Raw genomic sequence first — 24,597 nt, forward strand, 5'->3', positions numbered from 1 at the left:
TGTCAGGCCACATCATCTCAAACGTGACCAGAGAATGGTCCGACCAAGTGATTGGCAATATGTCACTACCTTGGACGTACTCAATTCCCTGAGAGTCTATAAAGAAAAAATCTATGCGGGAGTATTTCTTGTGTGGACTGGAATAATATGTGTATTCAGTATCAGTTGGGTGAAGTGTGCGCCAAATATCATGTAACATGTGATTTTTAAGGGTTGTGTTAATATTCTTCAGTATATGATGTGACACACTCGAAAGACCATTGGAAGTGTCTTGCTTTGGAATAAGTGGCGCATTAAAGTCCCCTCACACTACTGTCACTCCTCTAGTATGTTCGAGTAGTTTACCTGAGAGAGTCTTAAAAAAGGTATGTTGTGCAACATTGGGAGCATATACATTAATCAATGATATCTGGATGCCGTACAGAAGGCCCACAACTATAAGGAACCGCCCCTCTTTGTCTCTTACTATTTCCTGTGTTTGAAAAGGTACCCTATGATGTATCAGGATACCAACCCCATTTTGCTTGCGAGGGCCAGATGAAAAGAAAGCAACCCGGTATCTATGGTTGTGCCATTTAGGTTCTCTGTTTTTCACAAAATGCGATTCTTGTAAAAAAACTATATCCCCCTGTAACTTATGTAATTCTCGGGTAACGATAGAACGCTTACCTGGGTTATTTAGACCCTTTACATTGATCGTTAAAAACCTTAGGGGGTGAATTTTCGGTTTGCTACGCTGGGGAGCCATTCCACCGAGCGGGGGAGAGAGGGGGAAAAAAAAAGAAAAAAAAGGGGGGAGGGGAAGGGAAAGGAGGAAGAAAAAGTTAGGGGAAAAATAAATAGCTTAGATATTGGAGTGAGATAAATCCAATAGTGAGCAGTGACTATGGGAACAGAAGATGATTAAACTGTAACTAAAATGCACTGAGTTTTCCTAAAGAGCGTAGGTGTAGTAAGATTACAAACAGGGATATGTTTCACTATCTCAACCATGACAATATCACTAGGCCTATAGCAGACCGAATCGCCTTTGTATAAGGACAACTAAAGGGAATATGCCTGTGGCTGACTTGGTGAAAAATATATTTTAGATTTGAGACCAAACATTTTATAACATCACAACATTATAACAGTAATATATTATTATAATATTAACAGGAACATTGTAAGGCAGCATTTAATACCATCAAATAGAACCGAGGGGGAGACGTGCAATTAAGAAGGGATAACCATGGAAAAAGCCACAGCATCCAGACTCAATTCACACATCTACACTTATCAAACACTAGTACAATATTTATATAAAGAGGAACCTTTTCCTTTTTTTTTTCCTTTAACAAGTTTAAATTGGAATATACTTTTAGTGACATTAATGTTAATAACACCTCCAGAGTAATAGGGCCCCAGACCCAACAAGGCAATCCCAGCTGGGCTGGTAATGGCTTAGAATGCTTTACATGACCACAAACCCCCCCAAGATACAAACAAAAGTGAAACAATAAGCATACAATAAGGGGGTGAGCAAACTACAGCCCCAGTCATGGCAATTTTCCCATGGGGTAGTCATTTTATATACAACAATATCTCATCCCCATCTGGTGGGCCCAAGGAGGCCAGATATAATGCCTTACCCATCTTCTCAAGACAGACGTTAATTTTCAGCTACATTTAAAGATGAGTTTGTCGTATTCTCTGGGTGTGGTGGTGTGATACCTAAGGTTGTGCAGAACATCTCTAAATCCGGGAGTGACCGATATATTGCTGTTTTGTCACCATTGGAAGCCACAAGGCAGGTGGGAAATCCCCATCTATAGAGGATCTTGTTGTCCTGTAGGGCAGATGTCAAAAAGCGAAGTTTCCTGCGCTTCTGCAAGGTGGCAGGGCAAAGATCCGAAAAAATTTGTAGGGAAATACCAGCATGCTGTACTGGATGTTTATACCTGCTGCAATGGAGTATTTCTTCCTTATCCTTGTAATTTAGCATTCTGAGGATAACATCCCTTGGAGGGGCCTTTGGTGATGGTTTGGGGTGCAACGCCCTGTGGGCCTTCTCTATAAGAACCTCATATGCCACTGGGGTACCTTTAATCTTTCTGAAGAGATCTTGCAAGTAGCCCGGCAGGGCAGTTGGGTTGACAGATTCCGGAATTCCCCTTACTCTTAAGTTATTCCGCTGGCTGCGTTTGTCTAAATCCTCTATTCTCTCTAGGAGACTCTGGACCATATTTGTGTTCTGTTGTGTCTGGGAAGTGGTTTATTTCATTTGTTCTTGCAGAGCGCTGTGTGAATTTTCAACACTTGTGACTCTTTGCTTTAGATCTGTGACGTCACGCTTCAATTCATTAAATACATTTTTCATTTCTGATGCAATCTCTTTTATGTCCTCCTTAGATGAAAGACCCTTCAGATCTTCTTTAGTAACATAAGGCTGTGGAACTGAGGTGGTTTGGACAAGGTCTTCGTTATGGGACAGTTGTGTTAGGTATCCTCACTGATTTGTGTGTCAGTACCTTTAATATAATAGTTCATATTTCTTGTTTTTGTCCCTTTTTCTGGGGCATTTTGTTTTTTTGTTTGCCATTGCTGCACACTGTTTCAGGCCCAGTTATAATTAAGGACCACAAAGCCTCCTTATCACTGCAAATCCAGTAATACGTTATGTTAACACAACCTCTACTTTCACTATCTGCTGGGTAAAGATATAGGTGATAAGGGGGGAGACCATTCAGCTCTCATGAAGCGTTAAACTATGGGAGAGCTCTATTTTCTCAAATCAGTGTCCCTTATATGGTGCCGATCCCATCTGATGTATTATGTCAGTATAGGAAACTGGAAGGCACAGTCTCTTTAATACCACTGCGTCACAGAGGCCCATAAGCCTTTCCCAGACACTTCTTGTGATCTCTACTGCCGCTAGGCCTCAGCACCCCCGAAGTAAATATAGCCCAATTTTGTCCCAGAGGAGGCAGCTTCTTGTGTATTAAGTCCCTCAATGTGCCACAAAAACGTACACTACTTACTGGTACTGTGTTTCAGGAACTCTGTTACAGATGCGGCTAACAGGATGATGAGGTTTAAATCCCTCCCGGCAGCTGATAGAGGAAACACCCTGTCGGCCCCTCAGCCAGAGACCTCCGGCACCGTCTGCTGCCTGTATACTGGGCCCTGTGAGGAAGTGAGGAGCTCTTGTATGGCCTATGTGCGTCGGGCCTCAGGTAGGTTATAATGTGTGGTCCTTGGCTCCTACAACCCCTCCCCAGATGCCGTTGCCTTAATGATCCGGACACCTCAGCCTCCAGCAGGCTATAATATAAAGGCACTGAGAGTTCTTCACAGCAAGCGGGTGTATACGAGGCACTATGTCACTCCTGTGTATACCGCATGTGTCGCACTTTAGCTGGGCTGCGGCGCACTCCGGGAGATCAAGATAACACTCAGACCCAGTCACTTGAAAGATCCGTTGTCGGTTCCTGCTAGTCCCCTCGGCTCTCAGGTACAGAGTAGATCAAGTTTTTGGTCTCATTAACCGCTTTATATGCTTTAGGTCAGCTTTTTGGCTCAGGAGCACTAAGTAAACACGGCCAGGCTCCGCCCCCTAGGGTTTTTTTTTTAATTTTTTGGGGGGCTTTTTAATTTTGATAGGGCTATTAGTTTAGGTGTAATTAGTTTAAATATCTTGTAATTTGTTTTTTATTTTCTGCAATTTAGTGTTTGTTTGTTTTTGTAATTTAGCTAATTGTATTTAATTTATTTAATAGTATTTAATTTAGGTAATTGATTTAATTGTAGTGTAGTGTTTTTGTTAGGTGTTAGTGTAACTTAGGTTAGGTTTTATTTTACAGGTAAATTTGTATTTATTTTAGCTAGGTAGTTAGTAAATAGTTAATAACTATTTACTAACTATTCTACCTAGTTAAAATAAATACAAACTCGTCTGTAAAATAAAAATAAAGCCTAAGCTACATACAATGTAACTATTAGTTATATTGAAGCTAGCTTAGGGTTTATTTTACAGGTAAGTATTTAGTTTTAAATAGGAATTATTTAGGTAATGATAGTAATTTTATTTAGATTTATTTAAATTATATTTAAGATAGGGGGTGTTAGGGTTAGACTAAGGTTTAGGGGTTAATAAATTTAGAATAGAGGCGGCGGCATATTAGGGGTTAATAAATGTAGGTAGGCTGCGGCGACTTTGGGGGAGGGAGATTAGGGGTTAATAAATATAATGTAGGTGTCGGTGAAGTTGGGGGCAGCAGATTAGGGGTTAATAAGTATAATGTAGGTGGCGGCGATGTCCGGAGCGGCAGATTAGGGGTTAATAAATATAATGTAGGTGTTGGCAATATCGGGGGTGGCAGATTAGGGGTTAATAAGTGTAAGATTAGGGGTGTTTAGACTCTGGGTTCATGTTAGGGTGTTAGGTGTAAACATAAATTTAGTTTCCCCCCATAGGAATCAATGGGGCTGAGTTACTGAGCTAAACACTGCTTTTTTGCAGGTGTTAGACTTTTTCTCAGCCGGCTCTCTCCATTGATGTCTATGGGGAAATCGTGCACGAGCACATATAACCAGCTCACCGCTGACTTAAGCAGCGCTGGTATTGGAGTGTGGTATGGAGCACAATTTTGCTCTACATTCACTTCTTGCAATTTAATGCCGGGTTTATAAAAACCTGTAATACCAGCGCTGTAGGAAAGTGAGCGGTGATAATAACGTGCAAGTTAGTACCGCACCCCTCATAACGCAAAACTCGTAATCTGGCCGAATGTTAAGTATAGGAGCATGGGGCATGCTGTTTAGAAGCCTGTATCACAGGGATCTAAGCAGCTACCGACCCCCAAGACAAATTAATCACCTAACTTTTCAACAGTGTAAGTCTTGGGGATCTTAAGAAAAAGAAAAAAAAAAAGAAGTTAAAAATTTTGAAAAGGTTGTGATTTTCTCACAGCGCCTACCCTGTGTCCTACTGGCTCCCCAGGAAGACAAGACACCTAGTATATCTTGAAAGTGTTTACAGATAACAAGAGAGTCTGGGGAGCGCCTCAAAGTGGGCAGAGGATATTAAGTTGCAATGGTTTCTATTCAACAAATTTATTAATACACAGACAATAGATAATCTTATAGTGACCAGTTAAAAATGGTATAACAATGTCACATATAAAATCGCATAAAAATATTACATAAAGTTGTCACATGAAAGCTTATAAAAATTATAAAAATCACATAAAAATAAATGGAGTGGCTTAAATTATAATAATATAATAATATAATTTAAGCCGCTCCATTTTCTCAGAAAACAGCATTTGATTGGCCAAGTAGGAGTACTTAAGATTGCATTTTAAGTATATCACCTGTATACATTGTTATCCCCCCTGACCGGGGTTTTGCACAATATGTGTATTATGGTTATGTATTGATTTTAATTTTTATGCAACATGGATCCATGTATTTTTATCTGATTTTTATAATTTTTATAAGCTTTCATGTGACAACTTTATGTAATATTTGTATGCGATTTTATATGTGACATTGTTATACCATTTTTAACTGGTCACTATAAGATTATCTATTGTCTGTGTATTAATAAATTTGTTGAATAGAAACCATTGCAACTTAATATCCTCTGCCCACTTTGAGGCGCTCCCCAGACTCTCTTGTTATCTGAAGTTAAAAATTTTGTTTTCAAAAAATAAAAAAACGAGAAAAAAAAAACCTTAAAAAAGCTTAGCACCCAGGTAGGAAAGTGCTTACCACTCAAAGGGTTAAAATTAGATGCTCTATCTGAATCGCAAAATAAAAAAATTGGGTTCAGTGTCCCTTTAAAGGGACAGTCTACCATAGATTTGTTATTGTTTTAAAAGATAGATAATCCCTGTATTACCCATTCCCTAATTATGCATAACCAATACAGTTATATTAATATACTTTTTACCTCTGTGATTACCTTGTATCTAGGAACCTTCTTCCAGCCCCCTGATCACATGACTGTGACTGCTTATTATCTATTGTCTTACATTTAGCATTGTTTTGTGCTAAATCTTAAATAACCCCCTGTGCCTGAACACAGTGTTATCTATATGGCCCACGTGTACTTTCTGTCTCTTTGTGTTGAAAAGAGATTTAAAAAGCATGTGATAAGAGGCAGCCCTCAAGGGCTTAGAAATTAGCATATGAGCCTACCTATGTTTAGTTTAAACTAAGAATATCAAGAGAAAAAAGCAAATTTGATGATAAAAGTAAATTGGAAAGTTGATTAAAATTAAAATCTGAATAATGAAAGTTTAATTTATACTAGACTGTCCCTTTAAAGGGACACTATACCCAAACATTTTCTTTCATGATTAAGGTAGAGAATACAATTTTAAACAACATTCCAATTTACTTCTATTACCTAATTTGCTTTATTCTTTAGATATACTTTAATGAAGAAATAGCAATGCACACGGTGAACCAATCACAGGAGGCATCTATGTGCAGCTATCAATCAGCAGCTACTAAGCATATCTAGATATGCTTTACAGCAAAGAATATCAAGAGAATGAAGCAAATTAGATAATAGAAGTAAATTAGAAAGTTGTTTATAATTGTATGCTCTTTCTATATCATGAAAGAAAAAATGTGGGTTTCATGTCCCTTTAAGCTTGTTCCAATCAGCTTGGTTTCCAACTGCAGCCAGAGAAACTCTGCCTACCTTATGAGGAATCAGATTTTTTTCCCTATTCTGACGAAAGGAATGTAAAACGGTTAGAAGCTTTAAATTTACTTTTAGTTGTCTTATCCTGGAAAGAAAGGCTCCCTTACCATCAGAAACAGTGGGAATAATGGATTCTAACTCAGTCCCAAACAATTTATTTCCCTGAAAAGAAATAGACAAAAGCCTAAATTTAAAATACAGCGTCAGCAGACCACAATTTTATCCATACAGCCTGTCTGGAAAGAACAGACAAAGACATACTCTTAGCATTAATTCTAATGTTATATCCAATATAGCATCACCAATAAAGGAATTGGCACATTTAAAAAAAAAACAAAAGGTTTAAAAAAAATTCAGTCAGAAATATCGGAAATCTGTTCAAAAAGACTATCCAACCAAATAAAAGCAGCAGCAGAAACATTAGCAAGACCAATGGCTGGCCTGAAAAGATAACCTGCCTGCAAATAGGCCCTTCTATGAAAGGACTCCAATGTCCTGACAAATAGGTCTTTAAAAGAAGTACTGGCCTCTAAAGGGATAGTATTATGTTTAGCCAAAGTAGAAATGGTGCCATCTACCTTAGGAAAAGACTCCCAAAGCTCAATATTAGCAACTGGAAGATGATACATTTTCTTAAACATTGCAGAAGGATTAAAAGAACTACCGGGTTTAGACCATGCTTTAGAAATAATTCCAGCCATAGCAGCAGGCACTGAAAAAACTCGAGAAGTATCTTTTGCAGATTTTTATAATCTAAACAACTGATAGACTACTCTTTAGAAATAGGTGCATCCTTAACTTCTATAGTAAGCAAAACCTCCCTCAATAAAGAATGAATGTGATCAATCTTAAATAAAAAGGTGGAGGGAGCAGGCTTAGGATAGAGGTATGTCTCTGATCATTAGCAACTTGAAGAGGCTACATTTTCTTAAACTTTGCAGAAGGATTAAAAGAACTACCAGGCTTAGAGCATTCTTTAGAAATAATTCCAGCCACAGTATCAGGCACTGGAAAAACCTCAGAAGAATATTTTGCAGGTTTATTATAAGGATCTGACTCCTATGCAGAGACAGGTGCTTCCTTAACTTCTAAAGTAAGCAAAACTTCCTTTAATAAAGAAGAAAGGTGATCAATCTTAAATCAAAAGGAGGAAGGAGCAGACTCGGGATCAGAGGCATGCCCCTGATCATCAGAACAAAAACTCTTATCTAGTACTGACCTTTTATGTTTACTTGAAGGCAGAATGAATGCCAACATTTCAGACACTGTAGCTATAATAAATTACTCTATGCCAGGAGCAATGTTTGTTAAACCTTTTTATAAAGAACAAGCAGAAGGAGCAATAATACATTTGGAAGCAAATGCAGCATTTAATTGGTCTGAATGCATCAACATATTAAGACAGGCATCACATATGTAGAGATACCTCAGCCTGTTTACAATAAACACACCTAACATTGGAAGGAAGGTGTTCTGAAACTGCAGCCTCCAAGGTAGGATTAGGGAGAGATTCAGAGGACTCCATTGTGAATTTACAAAAATAATAACATTAACCCCCAAAATAAACAAAAAAGCTCTTAGGGAACGAGATTACATTGCCCCCTGCAGCGTCAACAGCCACTATAGCTTAGAGTGCACCCAATTAATGCCTTTAAAAAAAACCCCACCAAAACACACGGGTGCGCACCCAATATTCTTTTAGAAAATTAAGCCTTCTCAAGAGGGCAAATAAAACATTTAAATATATGTCCCAAAGTAAAGAGCTCCTTATATAGGGCACCAAGGTTATACTTATAAACTAGTGTTTAAAAGTATGGGGTCATTTAGAAATCTCCTTGTTTTCGAAAGAAAAAAAAATTATGCTTACCTGATAATTTCCTTTTCTTCTGATGAAAACAGTCCACAGCTACATTCATTACTTTTGGGAAATAAGAACCTAGCCACCAGGAGGAGGCTAAGACACCCCAGCCAAAGGCTTAAATACTCCTCCCACTCCCCTCATCCCCCAGTCATTCTGCTGAGGAACAAGGAACAGTAGAAGAAATAGGGTGAAAGGTGCCAGGGTGGGGGAGCTGTGGACTCTTTCCTTCAGAAGAAAAGGAAATTATCAGGTAAGCATAATTTATGTTTTTCTTCTTAAATGGAAAGAGTCCACAGCTGCATTCATTACTTTTGGGAAAACAATACCCAAGCTATAGAGGACACTGAATGCCAAGACGGGAGGGTACAATAGGCGGCCCATACTGAGGACACCAGACCTGAACCTCTACCTCTGAAAAAAGCAGCTTCGTCCGAAGCCGATAAAAAAATTGAAAGGAAAATCCCCAAGGACACTGACTCGCAGCTAGTCCAGAAGCCAAACTAGAGACCGCAAACGGAGTCGACTGAGCCAACAGTCCTCCAGGAGACACCGTCGCCCAGCAGACGGTCCCCCACCACTCACCCCCCCACTAATGAAGGGGACACCAGCCGAAACCCCCAAGGGGACAAGGCAAAGGAGAACTGAGGAAACCGAAAGGTCCCCTAATACAAAAAAGAACACCTCCAAGAGTGAGCCCAGCTCACAGAGACCCAAACGGGCCCAAACAGGAAAAGGAAGCCGCGCCTATACCAAGCGAAACCCGGGATAAGACCAGGCACAGAGACAGAACAGATTTCTCTCCAACATCCTGCAAGTAATTAATGCAACTGAACAGCAAAGTCCTCCCAGCGTCTGAACATAGAATACCAAAGTATTCAACCACGAAAAACGTGTAATAGACCAAGGCGAAAACACCCAAGTTTGAGAACACAGAGTCCATATCAGGACGACACAGAGGGCACTTGCGAGGAAGAAGAAGCAGTCAAGCAAGTAACAGACCACAAAAGCAACCCCCAGACAGAGGGCACGCTCCAGGCAACCAAAGTCGCCGGACCTATACAGGTCCCTAAAAAGGGGAGCACAAAACCTAAATCGAGGCTCCCGAGAAGGAGAGTATACCCTCAGAACCCGAAGGAAGAGTAGACCCTTTTCTAAAAAGCGATGGAGCAAGTTGAAAGGAAATTCTATATCCTAGCAGACTGAGCTAACGGATAGATTCAACAAAGCTCACACATCCAGGAGACTGCGACCTGAAAGCAGCGCCTTAGACCGCTCGGCCATTCTGACCTGTAGACCTACACCAAGCTGGATCAACCCAGCCCCAGGGATCAAAAATAGGGGGACAAAAGAATCCCCAAACTGGTACAGGAACGAGCATAAGGATAGCACAGCCATCCCCACAGAGTACAAGTACAACCCGACTCTGAAAACACACGACAAGGCCATAGACCTAAGGATCTATCAAAATAAAGGCCCAACAAGTCTGACTTGGTCTGACTTGGAACCAGCAAGACCCCAGGGGGAACCAATCCCACCTTTCTACCTCCCATCCAGGAGAAGCCCCAAGAAAGGACTCCATCTCCATAGGGAGGAAAATATCCCCAAAAGAAAAAAGGATGAGGCCGGAAGGGCAACAACTGTCCTCAAGGCCTGAAGCAACCGGCTAATGGGAAGATAAGTCCCCAACACAAATGTCCTAGAAAAGGACCCCCCTACAAGTAGCTTGCCAAGCAGAGGCACAGCCAACCCATTCACCTGCAGAGCAGGGAATCCACGGGTACACTGGCAAGCTGACCAGGGGAATGCAACCATAAGGCGCACCAGAAAGTGGACATCCAGCGCTCACAGCTGGGTATGAACTAACAACCTTTGAGGTGCAAGCCACACAGCTAACCACTAGATGACATGGGCTACTCTGTTCCAAAGAGTAATAAATACTCCGAAAACCTGGCTAACCATGACCAGGCCAGGTAGACGGAGCAAGGACATAGCCCAAGTTCCCACTACCGTGGAACACTCCGACCAGCCCTGAGATACAAGATTCCAAAAAAACCCAAAACTGGGTCAGGAAAAAGGCCAAGCAAAGCCTCAGAAACCGGAAGTTCCAGGAGAAAAACAGGTCTGGGCACCTAATAGTTCAGGCAACCTTACCCTAGAACTAAACACCCCAACTGGCTAAAAGGCCAGACATAAGGTATATGAATGCATACCCAGAGAATCCGGATAGCGTGAAGAACTTGAAAGCCCCGCCCTAGCCAAAGTTCAACGCTCCAAGGAGCAAGGGTAGAAATCTTATGAAGAGACTTATGAAGGCCTCAAGACAACATAAGGAATACCTTGAGGTAAAAAAAAACCCTCTAACAGGGCTAGTCTCCCAATCACCTCCACACCAGCAGAGGACATAGGGAAGAAAAACATAATTTATGTAAAAACTTACCTGATAAATTCATTTCTTTCATATTAGCAAGAGTCCATGAGCTAGTGAAGTATGGGATATACATTCCTACCAGGAGGGGCAAAGTTTCCCAAACCTCAAAATGCCTATAAATACACCCCTCACCACACCCACAAATCAGTTTAACGAATAGCCAAGAAGTGGGGTGATAAGAAAAAAGTGCGAAAGCATAAAAAACAAGGAATTGGAATAATTGTGCTTTATACAAAAAAATCATAACCACCACAAAAAAGGGTGGGCCTCATGGACTCTTGCTAATATGAAAGAAATGAATTTATCAGGTAAGTTCTTACATAAATTATGTTTTCTTTCATGTAATTAGCAAGAGTCCATGAGCTAGTGACGTATGGGATAATGACTACCCAAGATGTGGATCTTCCACGCAAGAGTCACTAGAGAGGGAGGGATAAAATAAAGACAGCCAATTCCGCTGAAAAATAATCCACACCCAAAATAAAGTTTAAATCTTATAATGAAGAAAACTGAAATTATAAGCAGAAGAATCAAACTGAAACAGCTGCCTGAAGCATTTTTCTACCAAAAACTGCTTCAGAAGAAGAATACACATCAAAATGGTAGAATTTAGTAAAAGTATGCAAAGAAGACCAAGTTGCTGCTTTGCAAATCTGATCAATCGAAGCTTCATTCCTAAACGCCCAGGAAGTAGAAACTGACCTAGTAGAATGAGCTGTAATCCTTTGAGGCGGAGATTTACCCGACTCGACATAAGCATGATGAATTAAAGATTTCAACCAAGATGCCAAAGAAATGGCAGAGGCCTTCTGACCTTTCCTAGAACCGGAAAAGATAACAAATAGACTAGAAGTCTTTCGGAAATTCTTAGTAGCTTCAACATAATATTTCAAAGCTCTAACTACATCCAAAGAATGCAATGATCTCTCCTTAGAATTCTTAGGATTAGGACATAATGAAGGAACCACAATTTCTCTACTAATGTTGTTAGAATTCACAAGCTTAGGTAAAAATTTAAAAGAAGTTCGCAACACCGCCTTATCCTGATGGAAAATCAGAAAAGGAGATTCACAAAAAAGAGCAGATAATTCAGAAACTCTTCTAGCAGAAGAGATGGCCAAAAGAAAACAAAACTTTCCAAGAAAGTAATTTAATGTCCAGTGAATGCATAGGTTCAAACGGATGAGCTTGAAGAGCCCCCAGAACCAAATTCAAACTCCAAGGAGGAGAAATTGACTTAATAACAGGTTTTATACGAACCAAAGCTTGTACAAAACAATGAATATCAGGAAGAATAGCAATCCTTCTGTGAAAAAGAACAGAAAGAGCAGAGATTTGTCCTTTCAAGGAACTTGCAGATAAACCTTTATCCAAACCATCCTGAAGAAACTGAAAAATTCTCGGAATTCTAAAAGAATGCCAGGAAAAATGATGAGAAAGACACCAAGAAATGTAAGTCTTCCAGACTCGATAATATATCTTCCTAGATACAGATCTACGAGCCTGTAACATAGTATTAATCACAGAGTCAGAGAAACCTCTTTGACTAAGAATCAAGCGTTCAATCTCCATACCTTTAAATTTAAGGATTTGAGATCCTGATGGTAAAAAAGGACCTTGTGACAGAAGGTCTGGTCTTAACGGAAGAGTCCACGGTTGGCAAGAAGCCATGCGGACAAGATCCGTATACCAAAACCTGAGAGACCATGCTGGAGCCACCAGCAGAAAAAACGAGCATTCCTTCAGAATCTTGGAGATTACTCTTGGAAGAAGAACTAGAGGCGGAAAGATATAGGCAGGATGATACTTCCAAGGAAGTGACAATGCATCCACTGCTTCCGCCTGAGGATCCCTGGATCTGGACAGATACCTGGGAAGTTTCTTGTTTAGATGAGAAGCCATCAGATCTATTTCTGGAAGTCCCCACATTTGAACAATCTGAAGAAACACCTCTGGGTGAAGAGACCACTCGCTCGAATGTAACGTTTGGCGACTGAGATAATCCGCTTTCCAATTGTCAATACCTGGGATATGAACCGCAGAGATTAGACAGGAGCTGGATTCCGCCCAAACCAGTATTCGAGATACTTCTTTCATAGCCAGAGGACTGTGAGTCCCTCCTTGATGATTGATATATGCCACAGTTGTGACATTGTCTGTCTGAAAACAAATGAACTATTCTCTCTTTAGAAGAGGCCATGACTGAAGAGCTTCTGAAAATTGCACGGAGTTCCAAAATATTGATTGGTAATCTCACCTCCTGAGATTTCCCAAACCCCTTGTGCTGTCAGAAACCCCCATACAGCTCCCCAACCTGTCAGACTTGCATCTGTTGAGATCACAGTCCAGGTTGGAAGAAAAAAAGAAGCCCCCTGAACTAAACGATGGTGGTCTGTACCACGTCAGAGGGTGTCGAACAATCAGTTTTAAAGATATTAAATGAGATATCTTTGTATAATCCCGGCACCACTGGTTCAGCATACAGAGCTGAAGAGGTCGCATGTGAAAATGAGCAAAGGGGAACACGTCCAATGCAGCAGTCAAAAGAACCTAGAATTTCCATGCATAAGGCTACCGAAGGGAATGATTGAGACTGAAGGTTTCGATAAGCTGAAACCAATTTCAGACGTCTCCTGTCCAACAGAGACAGAGTCATGGACACTGAATCTATCCGGAAATCTAAAAAAGGTTACTCTTGTCTGAGGAATCAACAAACTTTTTGATTAATTGATCCTCCAACCATGTTCTTGAAGAAACAACACTCATAAAAAGCTGGAAAGGATCTTTCCATAGAAAATGAGCAAAGGGAATTGAATCCAATGCTGTTAAAACTTCTATGCATATATAGCAACTGAAGGAAATAATAGAGACTAAAGGTACTGACAGACGGAACCCAATACAAATTGTCCCTTGTCTGATAGAGACAAAGATTGTGACATAAACCATCTGGAAACACATAACAGCGCAAACTGGCTCTAACCTGAATAGAAAAAGGAGTGGGAGGCCCCAGTGCACAACTGAGCAAGAGGACAAATACATCAAAGTGTCTAGGTTGAGAAACAAACACCTCACAGAATCTCAACTGGCAACTTCATTAAAGGGACATAATACTCATATGCTAAATCACTTGAAACTGATGCAGTATAACTGTAAAAAGCTGACAGGAAAATATCACCTGAGCATCTCTATGTAAAAAAGGAAGATATTTTACCTCACAATCTCCTCAGCTCAGCAGAGTAAGTTCTGTGTAAAAAGTAATATGTCAGCTGCTGCCCAGCTGCAGATAAAAATAAAAAAAGAATGAAGAAATGAACAGCAGCCAATCAGCATCAGCAGTGCTGAGGTCATGAACTCTTACTGTGATCTCATGAGATTTGACTTAACTCTCATGAGATTTCATAGTAAGCTTCCTTTACCTGAGAGTTCACGAGGCTCATCCTTTCAGCTGTCCTAGGACAGACACACTAAAATGCTGCTTAGAAATCCTTTACAATGGGAGGTGGCTACTGAGGAACTTTTGAGGTAAAATATCTTTCTTTTTTACATAGAGATGTTCAGGAGATATTTTCTAGTCAGCTTTTTAAAGCTATGCTGCATCACTTTCAAGTGTTTAAACATTTGGGTATTATGGCCCTTTAAATAATACCTGTAAAACACCAGTCTCAATGTCAACAGTGAAGAGGTGACTCCGGCATGCTGGCCTTCTAAGCAATGTTGCAAAAAATAAAAACATATACCAGACTGGCCAATAAAATGAAAAGATTAAGATGGGTAAAAGAAACAGCTTCAAGCTATGCAAGAACTATTTAGGGAAGAAGCAGTTAGCTGGTATCCTGTCTTTACTGGAGTGAGCAGCACAGTCACCAGATCTAAACCCTATTGAGCGTTTGTGGGAGAAGCTTGACCGTATGGTATGTAAGAAGTGCCTGTGAAACCAATCCAACTCGTGGGAGGTGCTTCAGGAAGCATGGAGTGAAATCTCTTCAGATTACCTTAACAAATCGACAATTCAAACAACAAAGGTCTGTAAGTCTGTAATTGCTGCACATGGAGGATTCGTTGACAAAAGTAAAAATAATTAATAACAAATGGGTTAATATAAAGCCTTAGAAAACATTTTTCACAATCAAACCTATCTCCTCCAGTATTTATGGATTAGCCATGCAAAGTTGAGAAGGGGGAAGGAAAGAGCAAAGCTTTTCACTGTCTTTTAAAAAGTTCATTAGAAAAATCTGGTTATAGTGTGGTTTTCAAGTGGCCTCACACTATTTAATTTTGAATGGAAATTAGTAAATTCAAATGACGTATTCTAGTGCATAAGAAAACACTGCATTTCTGTGGGGGGTTTTCTGATTTTTGGACTTTTCCAACTGACCTGGCCCCTAAAAACCCTATTTTGTCTTATACTGAATGGCATAGCTCAGCCGTTAATAAAAATCCTCTGCTTGTTAAATAATAAGTTAAAATACAACTCAACTAAAAATATGAAACTTACACACAACTAAGATATCACAGTCAGACTGTTAAATTATATCTGCAATTAAAGGGACATGAAACCCTCGTTTTTTTCTTTTCTTTCTTTCATGATTTGGATAGCACGTGATTGTAAACAACTTTCCAATTTACTTCTATTATGTAATTTGTTTTGTTCTCCTGGTATACTTTGTTGAAAAGAATACCTAGGTAGGCTCACAAGCTCCCGATTGGTGCCTGTCCATATATGCCCCATGTTACTGGCTCACCCAATGCATTCAGCTAGCATCCATCAGTGCACTGCTGCTTATTCAACAAAGGATACCAAGAGAATAGCACAAAATAGATAATAGAAGTAAATTGAAAAGTTGTTTAAAATTGTATTCTCTATCTGAATCATAAAATACATTTTGGGTTTCATGTCTCTTAAGTGTTTTTGAAAACTTTAATTATGCTTACCTGATAATTTTCTTTTTTTCTGACGGGGAGAGTCCACAGCTGCATTCATCACTTTTGGGAATTCAGAACCTGGCCACCAGGAGGAGGCAAATACACCCCAGCCAAAGGCTTAAATACCTCACCCACTTCCCTCATCCCCCAGTCATTCTGACAAGGGAACAAGGAACAGTAGGAGAAATATCAGGGTGAAAAAGGTGCCAGAAGAATAAAATAAACGGCCACCCCATATAAAAATGTGGGCGGGGAGCTGTGGACTCTCCCATCAGAAAAAAAGAAATTTATCAGGTAAGCATACTTTAAGTTTTTCTTTTTAAACGGGGAGAGTCCACAGCTGCATTCATCACTTTTGGGAACACAATACCCAAGCTATAGAGGGCGGGTAGACGAGGCAGCCCATTCGGAGGGCACCACAGCCTGAAATTACCCAAACACCTGACAAAAACAACTGCTTTACCAGAAACAGAAGGATATAATCTGAAAGGACCAGGTAACTGCCCATCAGTTAAAACCAGCAAGGCCCTCATTAGAGACCGCTCAGAATCAATAGATTCCACCAAGCACAAAGCCTCTGAGGAGACAAGTCCCGCAGGCTCCAAGCCCAGACTTAAACTTATCCCCCGACCCGAAGGAAGGGGACCTCCACATACCCCCCTGAAGGGAAGAGGAAGAAGAACTCAACAGAGATCTAAAGACCAACAAGCTAGGGTAAAAGGAACCCTAGCCCAACTCCAAGCGCAAACCAAGGTTGCAACAGGACAAAAACGCATAGAAAACGAACTCCAACGACCGAACAAAGAGAAGGGAGGAAAAAACCCCTACCCTTATCTGAACGGAAGTCTAAGGGACCATGTAACGTCCCAACCCTGGAAACCTAGGGAGACAAGGTAGACCCCATCCCTCACAAAGCGTGCATCCACACTATGCAAGAGTGACCGGGGGATCAAAAACACCCCTGAGAACTGCCTAAAAATAGCACCATAAATCTTATCGTGCTCCAGGTGAAGCCACAGGCTTCCCTCTGCAACAGAAGTCTAGCAGACTCCAGCCGTTAACACTAGCCAACCAAGCTAGGAACTGCACCGGGACTCCCACAGAGGAAAAATTCAGGAGTGCAGAAACCCCCTTCCTCCCAGGAAAAACAAGAGAGTAGGAGAGCATCCAAAACCAGCAGAGAAAGCCCCCTGCTGATGAAGAGAACATCACAAAGCCTCCAATTTAAGGATCACAAGATCTAAGTAAGATACACGGTCAAGGCTCACCAAGCAGACAGCACTCTTGACTATCTCTCCAAGGTAACAAACTCAGCACCAAAGCGACTGACAATGTCCGAAAGCAGGAAAATAAATCATTCCCTGGACCACCCAGATCCTCAGTAAGGAAAAAGGAGGGGACTAAATTGAACGGTACCAATGGGTAGAGCAAACTCCACCATTTGCTAACAAGACTGGCATGCTAACCAACTAAGCTATGACAGAACATAGGACGAGCTGGGGTTCCAGGACCCAGACACAGATCCTTACCCTACAAGAAGGGACACTCCCAGGCAAAAGAGAGACTACACTGAAACAACAGTGACGGCATGATACCAGAATCCAATCCTTCATGACATCCTGCACAAAAGGCAGGGGGGGAACCCACTGAACAGGGGAAGACCTCCGTGGCACTAGGTGGATACTGTGGTATGCCCCAATATCCCTAGGGGGAGGAAACAGCCAAATATAACCGCTCACCCGCCCACAGGCATGGAGTGTGCAGCAGAAGACAGACGGCAAAGGCAATACCGATTGTAGATGAACCATCCGGCTGCAACAGCCGGCCCAGAAGAAAGACAAACAGCCATTAAACACACAAGTAAGGTGCAAATAGCTGCAACAGATTGTGACTGCAATCTCCCACTTGCTAGGCAGCTAAACTGCCCATTAGGCTGTCTCCGATAAGAGAAAAACAAAAACCCCTGAAAGGGCAAGTGGAAGTCTCAGAACCGGAAGGACTAAACCACCCAAAACCCATCTAAGACATTCAGTGAGATATCCAAGACAAGACATGTCTGGAAAACCAGACATCCAGAAACCGGAGCCGGCTACAAGGTAGTAACCCCTGAGGAACAAAAGGGATACCTCATACGGAGAACCTATACCAAAGGAGATGCAACTACAGCCACATCAAAAGGTCCATGGACACTGGACATTCGCTAAGCATCCCAGAGACAGAGAGCATATCTCCTTAAGGCTCGAGGGACAACACCCCAGAGTTAGAGCTCAAAACTAGATATTCAGTTTGAGAAGATAAAATAGTCTCCAAACAATCCCTTCAGGGTCAACCTCCTGGAAACCCCCACAGCTCAAGGAATTAACAATGGATGAGCCTCACAATTCCTGTCGAGCGACAGATAAAACCAAGACATCTTTAAGGGCAGCTCCAGGAAAAACGGAGACAAACACTTTCTCCAGAGCCCCAAAACATGGGAGTAGAAGAGAAACAGTAGGAGGAAGATAAAGGCCGTAAATGCCCGAACTTCCCAAACAGATGACCCCCCCAACCAGCCCCAAGAAGGGGAAAAAAGAAGCCTAAGACACCTCGACCCCTTAAGGAGGAATTACCATCATCAAGGCATCAAAAAATACATTCAATAAGATTACCATAGAGGAGATAAAAATCACCCCACCCTGGTAGCCCAGATGTCCAAGGAGTCACCTAAACCTCCAATCCCATTGGGAATGGAAAACCCTAGCTCCGAGGCCAAAGGACCTCTGGAACCCCCAGAGTAATCTTTAGCAGGATCCACTTCTGCAACCCCGCCAACAATTAGGAACAGGACTATGAGGACTGCGTACAATCCCTCTGATGCCCCACCCAAAAGAAGAAACGAGAACCAGCCTGACGTCTAGGAATGAAAGGCCTCCTCTACCATGTTTCAGTCCTGCAAGGGGCAGAGCCTCATAAAAGTTTTGAAAACTCATGGATGATCCTCTCCACAGAAAACTTTAGTAAAGGCGAAAGCGTTATTCGAAGAGAAACCAGAGTATAACAAACTCCTCATCCGAGTGAGCAACTCACCACCCAACCAGGACATCCAGTTATACCTGCACCACGTGGATGATATAGACCTTAAGGAACAGAAAATAGTGCCGACCAGGACCAGCCTGCTACATAGGGCACTCAGAAAAATCGAAACCCCAATAGGAATCGACAAAAGGAACTATAGACATAACAATGTACTAACACCTTAACATGCAACATCCGCAGAAGTGCCCAAGCGACCACAAAATCGCTAGCATCAAATTCCAGAGAAGAAATGTATCCCAACGGAAAAATTATGACAGAGATGAACTTCTCAAAAAGAAATTAAATACATCCTAAACGGATCAAAGAAAAAGAGGGCAGCACCCGCAGGTGAACGCCCAAGAAGAATAGGCACACTAACAGGACCAGCCAATCAGAGACCCCATTCTCCCGAAGCTCAGAACTGGAATAAGATATTCAAAAAAGAAAATAAATTGGAGACGACAAGGAGATACACTTCATCCCCCCACGTCTAACCCAGCTTGCCGTCTGGAACAGAAGACCGAGGATCCCTCAACCCATTAGGATTGGGATCCTCTAGCACTGCCAAAACATGCCACAGAGGGACAAAAAGGCATGCCAGTCTATAACGAATAGCAAGACTTACCTCCTCCAAGGCAACTGACAGCCCCGACCCGAGGGTTGGGCCCCTGAAGCGTCAAGAGGAAACCGCTTCCCCAGATGGCTGATCTGACCCAGACGATCCCACACCTGACGAGCCCTGGTTAACAAAACACGGACAGTATGCTATCAACACCTCCCCCCCAGGAAGTTGTAAATGCGCCAACGCCATAGATATGGCCATGCGGAACCATGCTCTAACCTCTGGAGGAAACAAGCCGCCTTCCTGAGAAGGGGTAACGGCATTAGAGACACCTGCTTGTGTAGCTAAAGAAGGTTCTAGGGCACACGCCTCACGGGATGTGGGATCCCCAGGAACGGATGGCTCGGCGGACTCTAAGTTCCCTGTTGTGGGAGAAGAGAGCACTCTAAAGCAGCATTCGGAACTTAACTGATGGGTATGGATTACCCGGGCCATCTAATACTCTTTGCAAGAAGTAGAATCTGAATCGGAGACATACGTCTCCAAAAAATCAGAATCCTCCATAACTTGGATAGAAATTATGGATAGAAGAAACAAATAAAAACGGCATCTTACACCCCCAATGGCTAGGGCACTCACCACCTCCTGTGACCCAGACAACTAGCGAAACAGACTCTCTTCGTCGCCACGCGCTCTGGATTGAATTTCCAAAAGTGATGAATGCAGCTGTGGACTCTCCCCGTTTAAGAAGAAAATTTGAATAATTGTATGCATTATGCAAAACTATATGAATATTCTAGAATGGAATAATTGATATTGTTGCTTAAAACAAAAAAATGCTTTCAATCACAATTCTAGGCAGCTATATTTCATAAATGTGAAGTCATATTTTACTTTCACAATGATCATGTATGTTTAGCTTCTTTGAAAGTGTGCAAAACCTCCTGTGAAAAACAATTGAAATGCATAAAAAACACTATTCATTACAGTTTTTCATTTGTTATACAATTTAAAAATAAAATATACTGTATATATGCTGTATTAATCTTTGAACAATCACTCTGCTAATGCACTGAAATTGGAATTATACACAAGAGGAAGCAAAAACACCCAAATTAGCTGCTATTTTCAAACGATTCACATAATAATAATAATAATAACATAATAAAAGATTGTCCTCTTTTTCCAAGTTAAAAAAGTATTCCAGTTGTTATGTAATAAAATATCAGAATATCAGTACTGTGTATATTTACCAGTTTCGCCTCTGACTGAACAGGTTGTGGGGAAGAAGGCCCTGGAATCCCAGGAATAGTAGGCACCACGGTGACTGGTCTAACAAGCTGTAAAAGATATAAAAACATCAATTTTATTCCACTTTCTGATTTACTTCTGTTACATCAAATTTGCTTTGTTATCTTGTTGAAGGAACAGCAATACACTACTGGTAGCTGAACACATCTGGTAATTTTTGGTTCAGCACCTGAGTAGCACTTGCTGATTGGTGTCTAAATGTAGCCACCAATAAGCAATCACTACCCAGGTGTTCTGAACCAAATATGGTCTGGCTCCTAAGCTTACATTCTTGCTTTTTCAAATAAAGATACAGAGAGAACAAAGAAAAATTGATAATGGGAGTAAATTAGAAAGTTGCTTAAAATTGCATGCTCTATCTGAACCATGAAAGTTTGATTTTGACTAAACTATTCCTTTAAGCAATGAATGGTAGCTGTGTTTGCAATAATATCTGTAACATTGTTATAAATAGTGCTCAAATCATGTGCACGTTCCTAGGCCTACCTAAGTATGTATGTTCTCATGGAAAGGAGCTATGTTTCAACAAAGAAAACAAAATTTATGCTAACCAGATAAATTCCTTTCTTTCCTGGCATGAAGAGTCCACGACTTTATTAATTACTGTTGGGAATATCAACACCTGGCCACTAGGAGGAGGCAATGACACCCCAGCCAAAGGCTATAAATATCAATCCCACTTCCCCTATCCCCCCAGTCATTCGGCCGAGGGAACAAGGAAAAGCAAGAGAAACATTAGGGTATAGAGGTGCCAGAAGAAAAAATAACATGGAAGCCGCTTAAAAAATAATTAAGGGTGGGGTTGTGGACTCTCCCTGCCAGGAAAGAATGGAATTGATCTGGTAAGCATACATTTTGTTTTCTTTCCAAAGGCAGGGAGAGTCCACAACTTACTTAATTACTGTTGGGAACCAATACCCAAGCTCCAGAGAACACTGAATGAATAAAACGGGAGGGCAAAAAGAAATGCGGACCCTAATCTGAGGGCACTACAGCCTGTAACAACTTTCTCCCAAAAGCTGCCTCTGCAGAAGCAAAAACATCAAATTTATAGAACTTTGAAAACATATGTAAGGAGGACCAGGTAGACGCCTTACAAATCTGATCCTAAGAAGCTACATTCTTAAAAGCCCAAGAAAAAGAAACTGCTCTAGTGGAATGAGCCATTATCCTCTCAGGAGCCTGTTGTCCAGCCTTCTAATATGCCAAACGGATGATACTTCTCAGCCAAAAAGATAATGAAGTCGCAGTGGCCTTTTGACCCTTGCGCTTACCAGTGTATAACACAAACAAGGAAGAGGCTTGTCTGAAATCTTTAGTAGCCTGCAGATAGAATTTTAACACACGTACAACGTCCAGATTGTGGAGCAAACGTTCCTTCGAGAAAGAAGGATTAGGACAAAAGGAAGGAACAACAATCTCCTGATTGATGTTGTGATTCAAGACTACCGTAGGTAGGAAACCGAACTTTGTACATAAAACCGCCTCATACGCATGGAAAATAAGGTAAGACAGTTCATACTGCAAAGCAGAAATCTCAGAGACTCTGCGAGCTGAGGCGATAGCCAACAAAAACAAAACCTTCCAGGATAGAAGCTTAAGATCAACAGAATGCATAAGCTCAAACGGAGCCTGCTGCAAAACACGAAGAACAAGGTTGAGGCTTCAAGGAGGAGTAACATGTTTAAACACAGGCCGGATTCTAGCCAGAGCCTGAACAAAGGACTGCACGTCCGGAAGATCCGCTAATCTTTTGTGCAGTAAGACTGACAGGGCTGATATCTGACCCTTCAGCGAACTGGCGGATAAACCCTTTTCCAAACCATCTTGGAGAAAGGATAGAATTCGGGTAACCTTCACCTTGTGCCATGGAAGACTGCGTTCCTCACACCAATGAAGGTAAGTACGCCATACCTTGTGGTAAATACGGCGAGTGACCAGCTTGCGAACCTGGATTAAAGTGTCTATCACACTATCCGAAAAACCTCTCTTGGATAAGACTAAACATTCAATTTCCACGTAGTCAGTCTCAGAGAATCGAGATTATGATGTAGGAAAGGACCCTGAGTCAGAAGGTCCGCACAACAAGGCAACCTCCACTGAGGGGAGGAAGACATTCTTACTAGATCCCCAAACCAAGTCCTTTGTGGCAACGAAGGAGCTATTAGTATCACCAGAGCCTGCTCCTGCTTGATGCGAGTCACCACACGATGGAGGAAAAAAAGATACATGAGATTGAACCTCCATGGAACCGCTAATGCGTCTACCAATTCTGCTTGAGAATCCCTCGATCTCGACCCGTATCTGGGTAGCTTAGTATGGAGACGAGAAGCCATGAGGTCCATCTCGGGACCCCCCCCCCCCCCCCATCTGAGAGTTATCTCTGAGAACACCCCCGTGTAAAAGGATTGTCTGCTGAGGAAGTCCGATTCCCAGTTGTCCATTCCCGAAATGTGAATCGCGGTAAGAAGACAGTTGTGAGATTCCGTGCATTGACGAGTTTGAGACACCTCTATCATTGCTAGGGAACTTCTTGCTCCTCCCTGGTGGTTGATGTAAGCCACTGAGATGATATTGTCTGATTGGAATCTTATATACTGGGCAGAACGGAGCAGGGGCCATGTTCTTAGAGCATTGCAAATCGCCCAAAGCTCCAAGATATTGATTGGAAGAGCTGACTCTTCTTGGGACAATGTCCCCTGAGCCCCCTTGGGACCCCAGACTGCTCCCCAGCCTGAGAGGCTGGCATCCGTAGTCACAATCTCCCAGGATGGTCTCAAGAAGCACATGCATAGGGCCAGGTGATCTTGACAGAGCCGGCAAGAGAGAGAGTCTCTTGTCAGATTGTCCAGAATAATCTGTTGAAACAGGTTTGTGTAATCTCCGTTCCACTGCCTCAACATAGTTGTATAGGTGTGAGATGGAATCGAGCAAAAGGAATAATGTCCATTGAGAACACCATGAGGCCAATTACCTCCATGCACTGAGCCACCGAAAGGGTATAGCGTGGTCTAATGGGATAGACATGCTGCTACAAGCTTGGAGTGTCTATGATCTGTCAGAAAGATTTTCATGGAAACTTCCACCCGAGAGTTCAGAGAAGACACAGAAGAGACTCTGTCTGATATCTTGCTAAAGGAAAAGATGGAGCTGGAACCAAGATATCGTCCAGGTACGGGGCTACAACGATACCCTGAGACTTGGCCACAGCTAGAAGAGCTCCCAAAATCTTTGTGAAAATTCTGGGAGCAGTATCTAAGTCAAATGACAAGGCTATGAACTGGAAATGTTGGTCCAGGAATGCGAACCTCAGAAACTGAAAATGATCCTTGTGAAATTGGACATGAAGGTATGTGTCGATAGTGGTCATGAACTGCCCTTCCTGGAAGGATGGACTTGATAGTCTCTATTTTGAAAGAGGGGACCCTGAGAAATTTGTTGAGACATTTTAAGTCTAGAATAGGGCAATAAATTCCCTCCTTTTTGGGAACTACAAAGAGGTTTGAATAAAACCCCTGACCCCTTTCTGATGAGGGCACCTGGACGATTACTCCCAAGTTAAGGAGACCTCGAACGCAGTCTAAAAAGGCTGCTCTTTTCTCTGGTCTTGTAGATAACTTTGAGAGAAGAAATCTGCCACTTGTGGGACAAGATTTGAACCCTATCTTGTAACCCTGGGAGACTACGTCTAACACCCAGGGATCCTGAATGACTTGGACTGAAGCCTCTAGGAAAAAAAGACAGTCTGCCCCTACTCGATC

General features: G+C 41.7%; 1 protein-coding gene and 1 pseudogene across 1 annotated transcript in view; both read right to left on the reverse strand.

The window, feature by feature from the left end:
- Window positions 1-24,597, reverse strand: part of ATF2 (activating transcription factor 2) — a 428,571-nt gene that overhangs the window by 272,728 nt on the left and 131,246 nt on the right. The window contains exon 6 of the mRNA XM_053698472.1: window positions 20,779-20,865. Within this exon, the coding sequence (XP_053554447.1) occupies window positions 20,779-20,865 (87 nt within the window). The remainder of the gene's footprint in view (window positions 1-20,778; window positions 20,866-24,597) is intronic.
- On the reverse strand, window positions 18,835-18,944 carry LOC128646360 (uncharacterized; annotated as a pseudogene).

The sequence above is a fragment of the Bombina bombina genome, chromosome 1 (assembly GCF_027579735.1).
Source record: "Bombina bombina isolate aBomBom1 chromosome 1, aBomBom1.pri, whole genome shotgun sequence".
In the NCBI taxonomy this organism is placed as follows: Eukaryota; Metazoa; Chordata; class Amphibia; order Anura; family Bombinatoridae; genus Bombina; species Bombina bombina.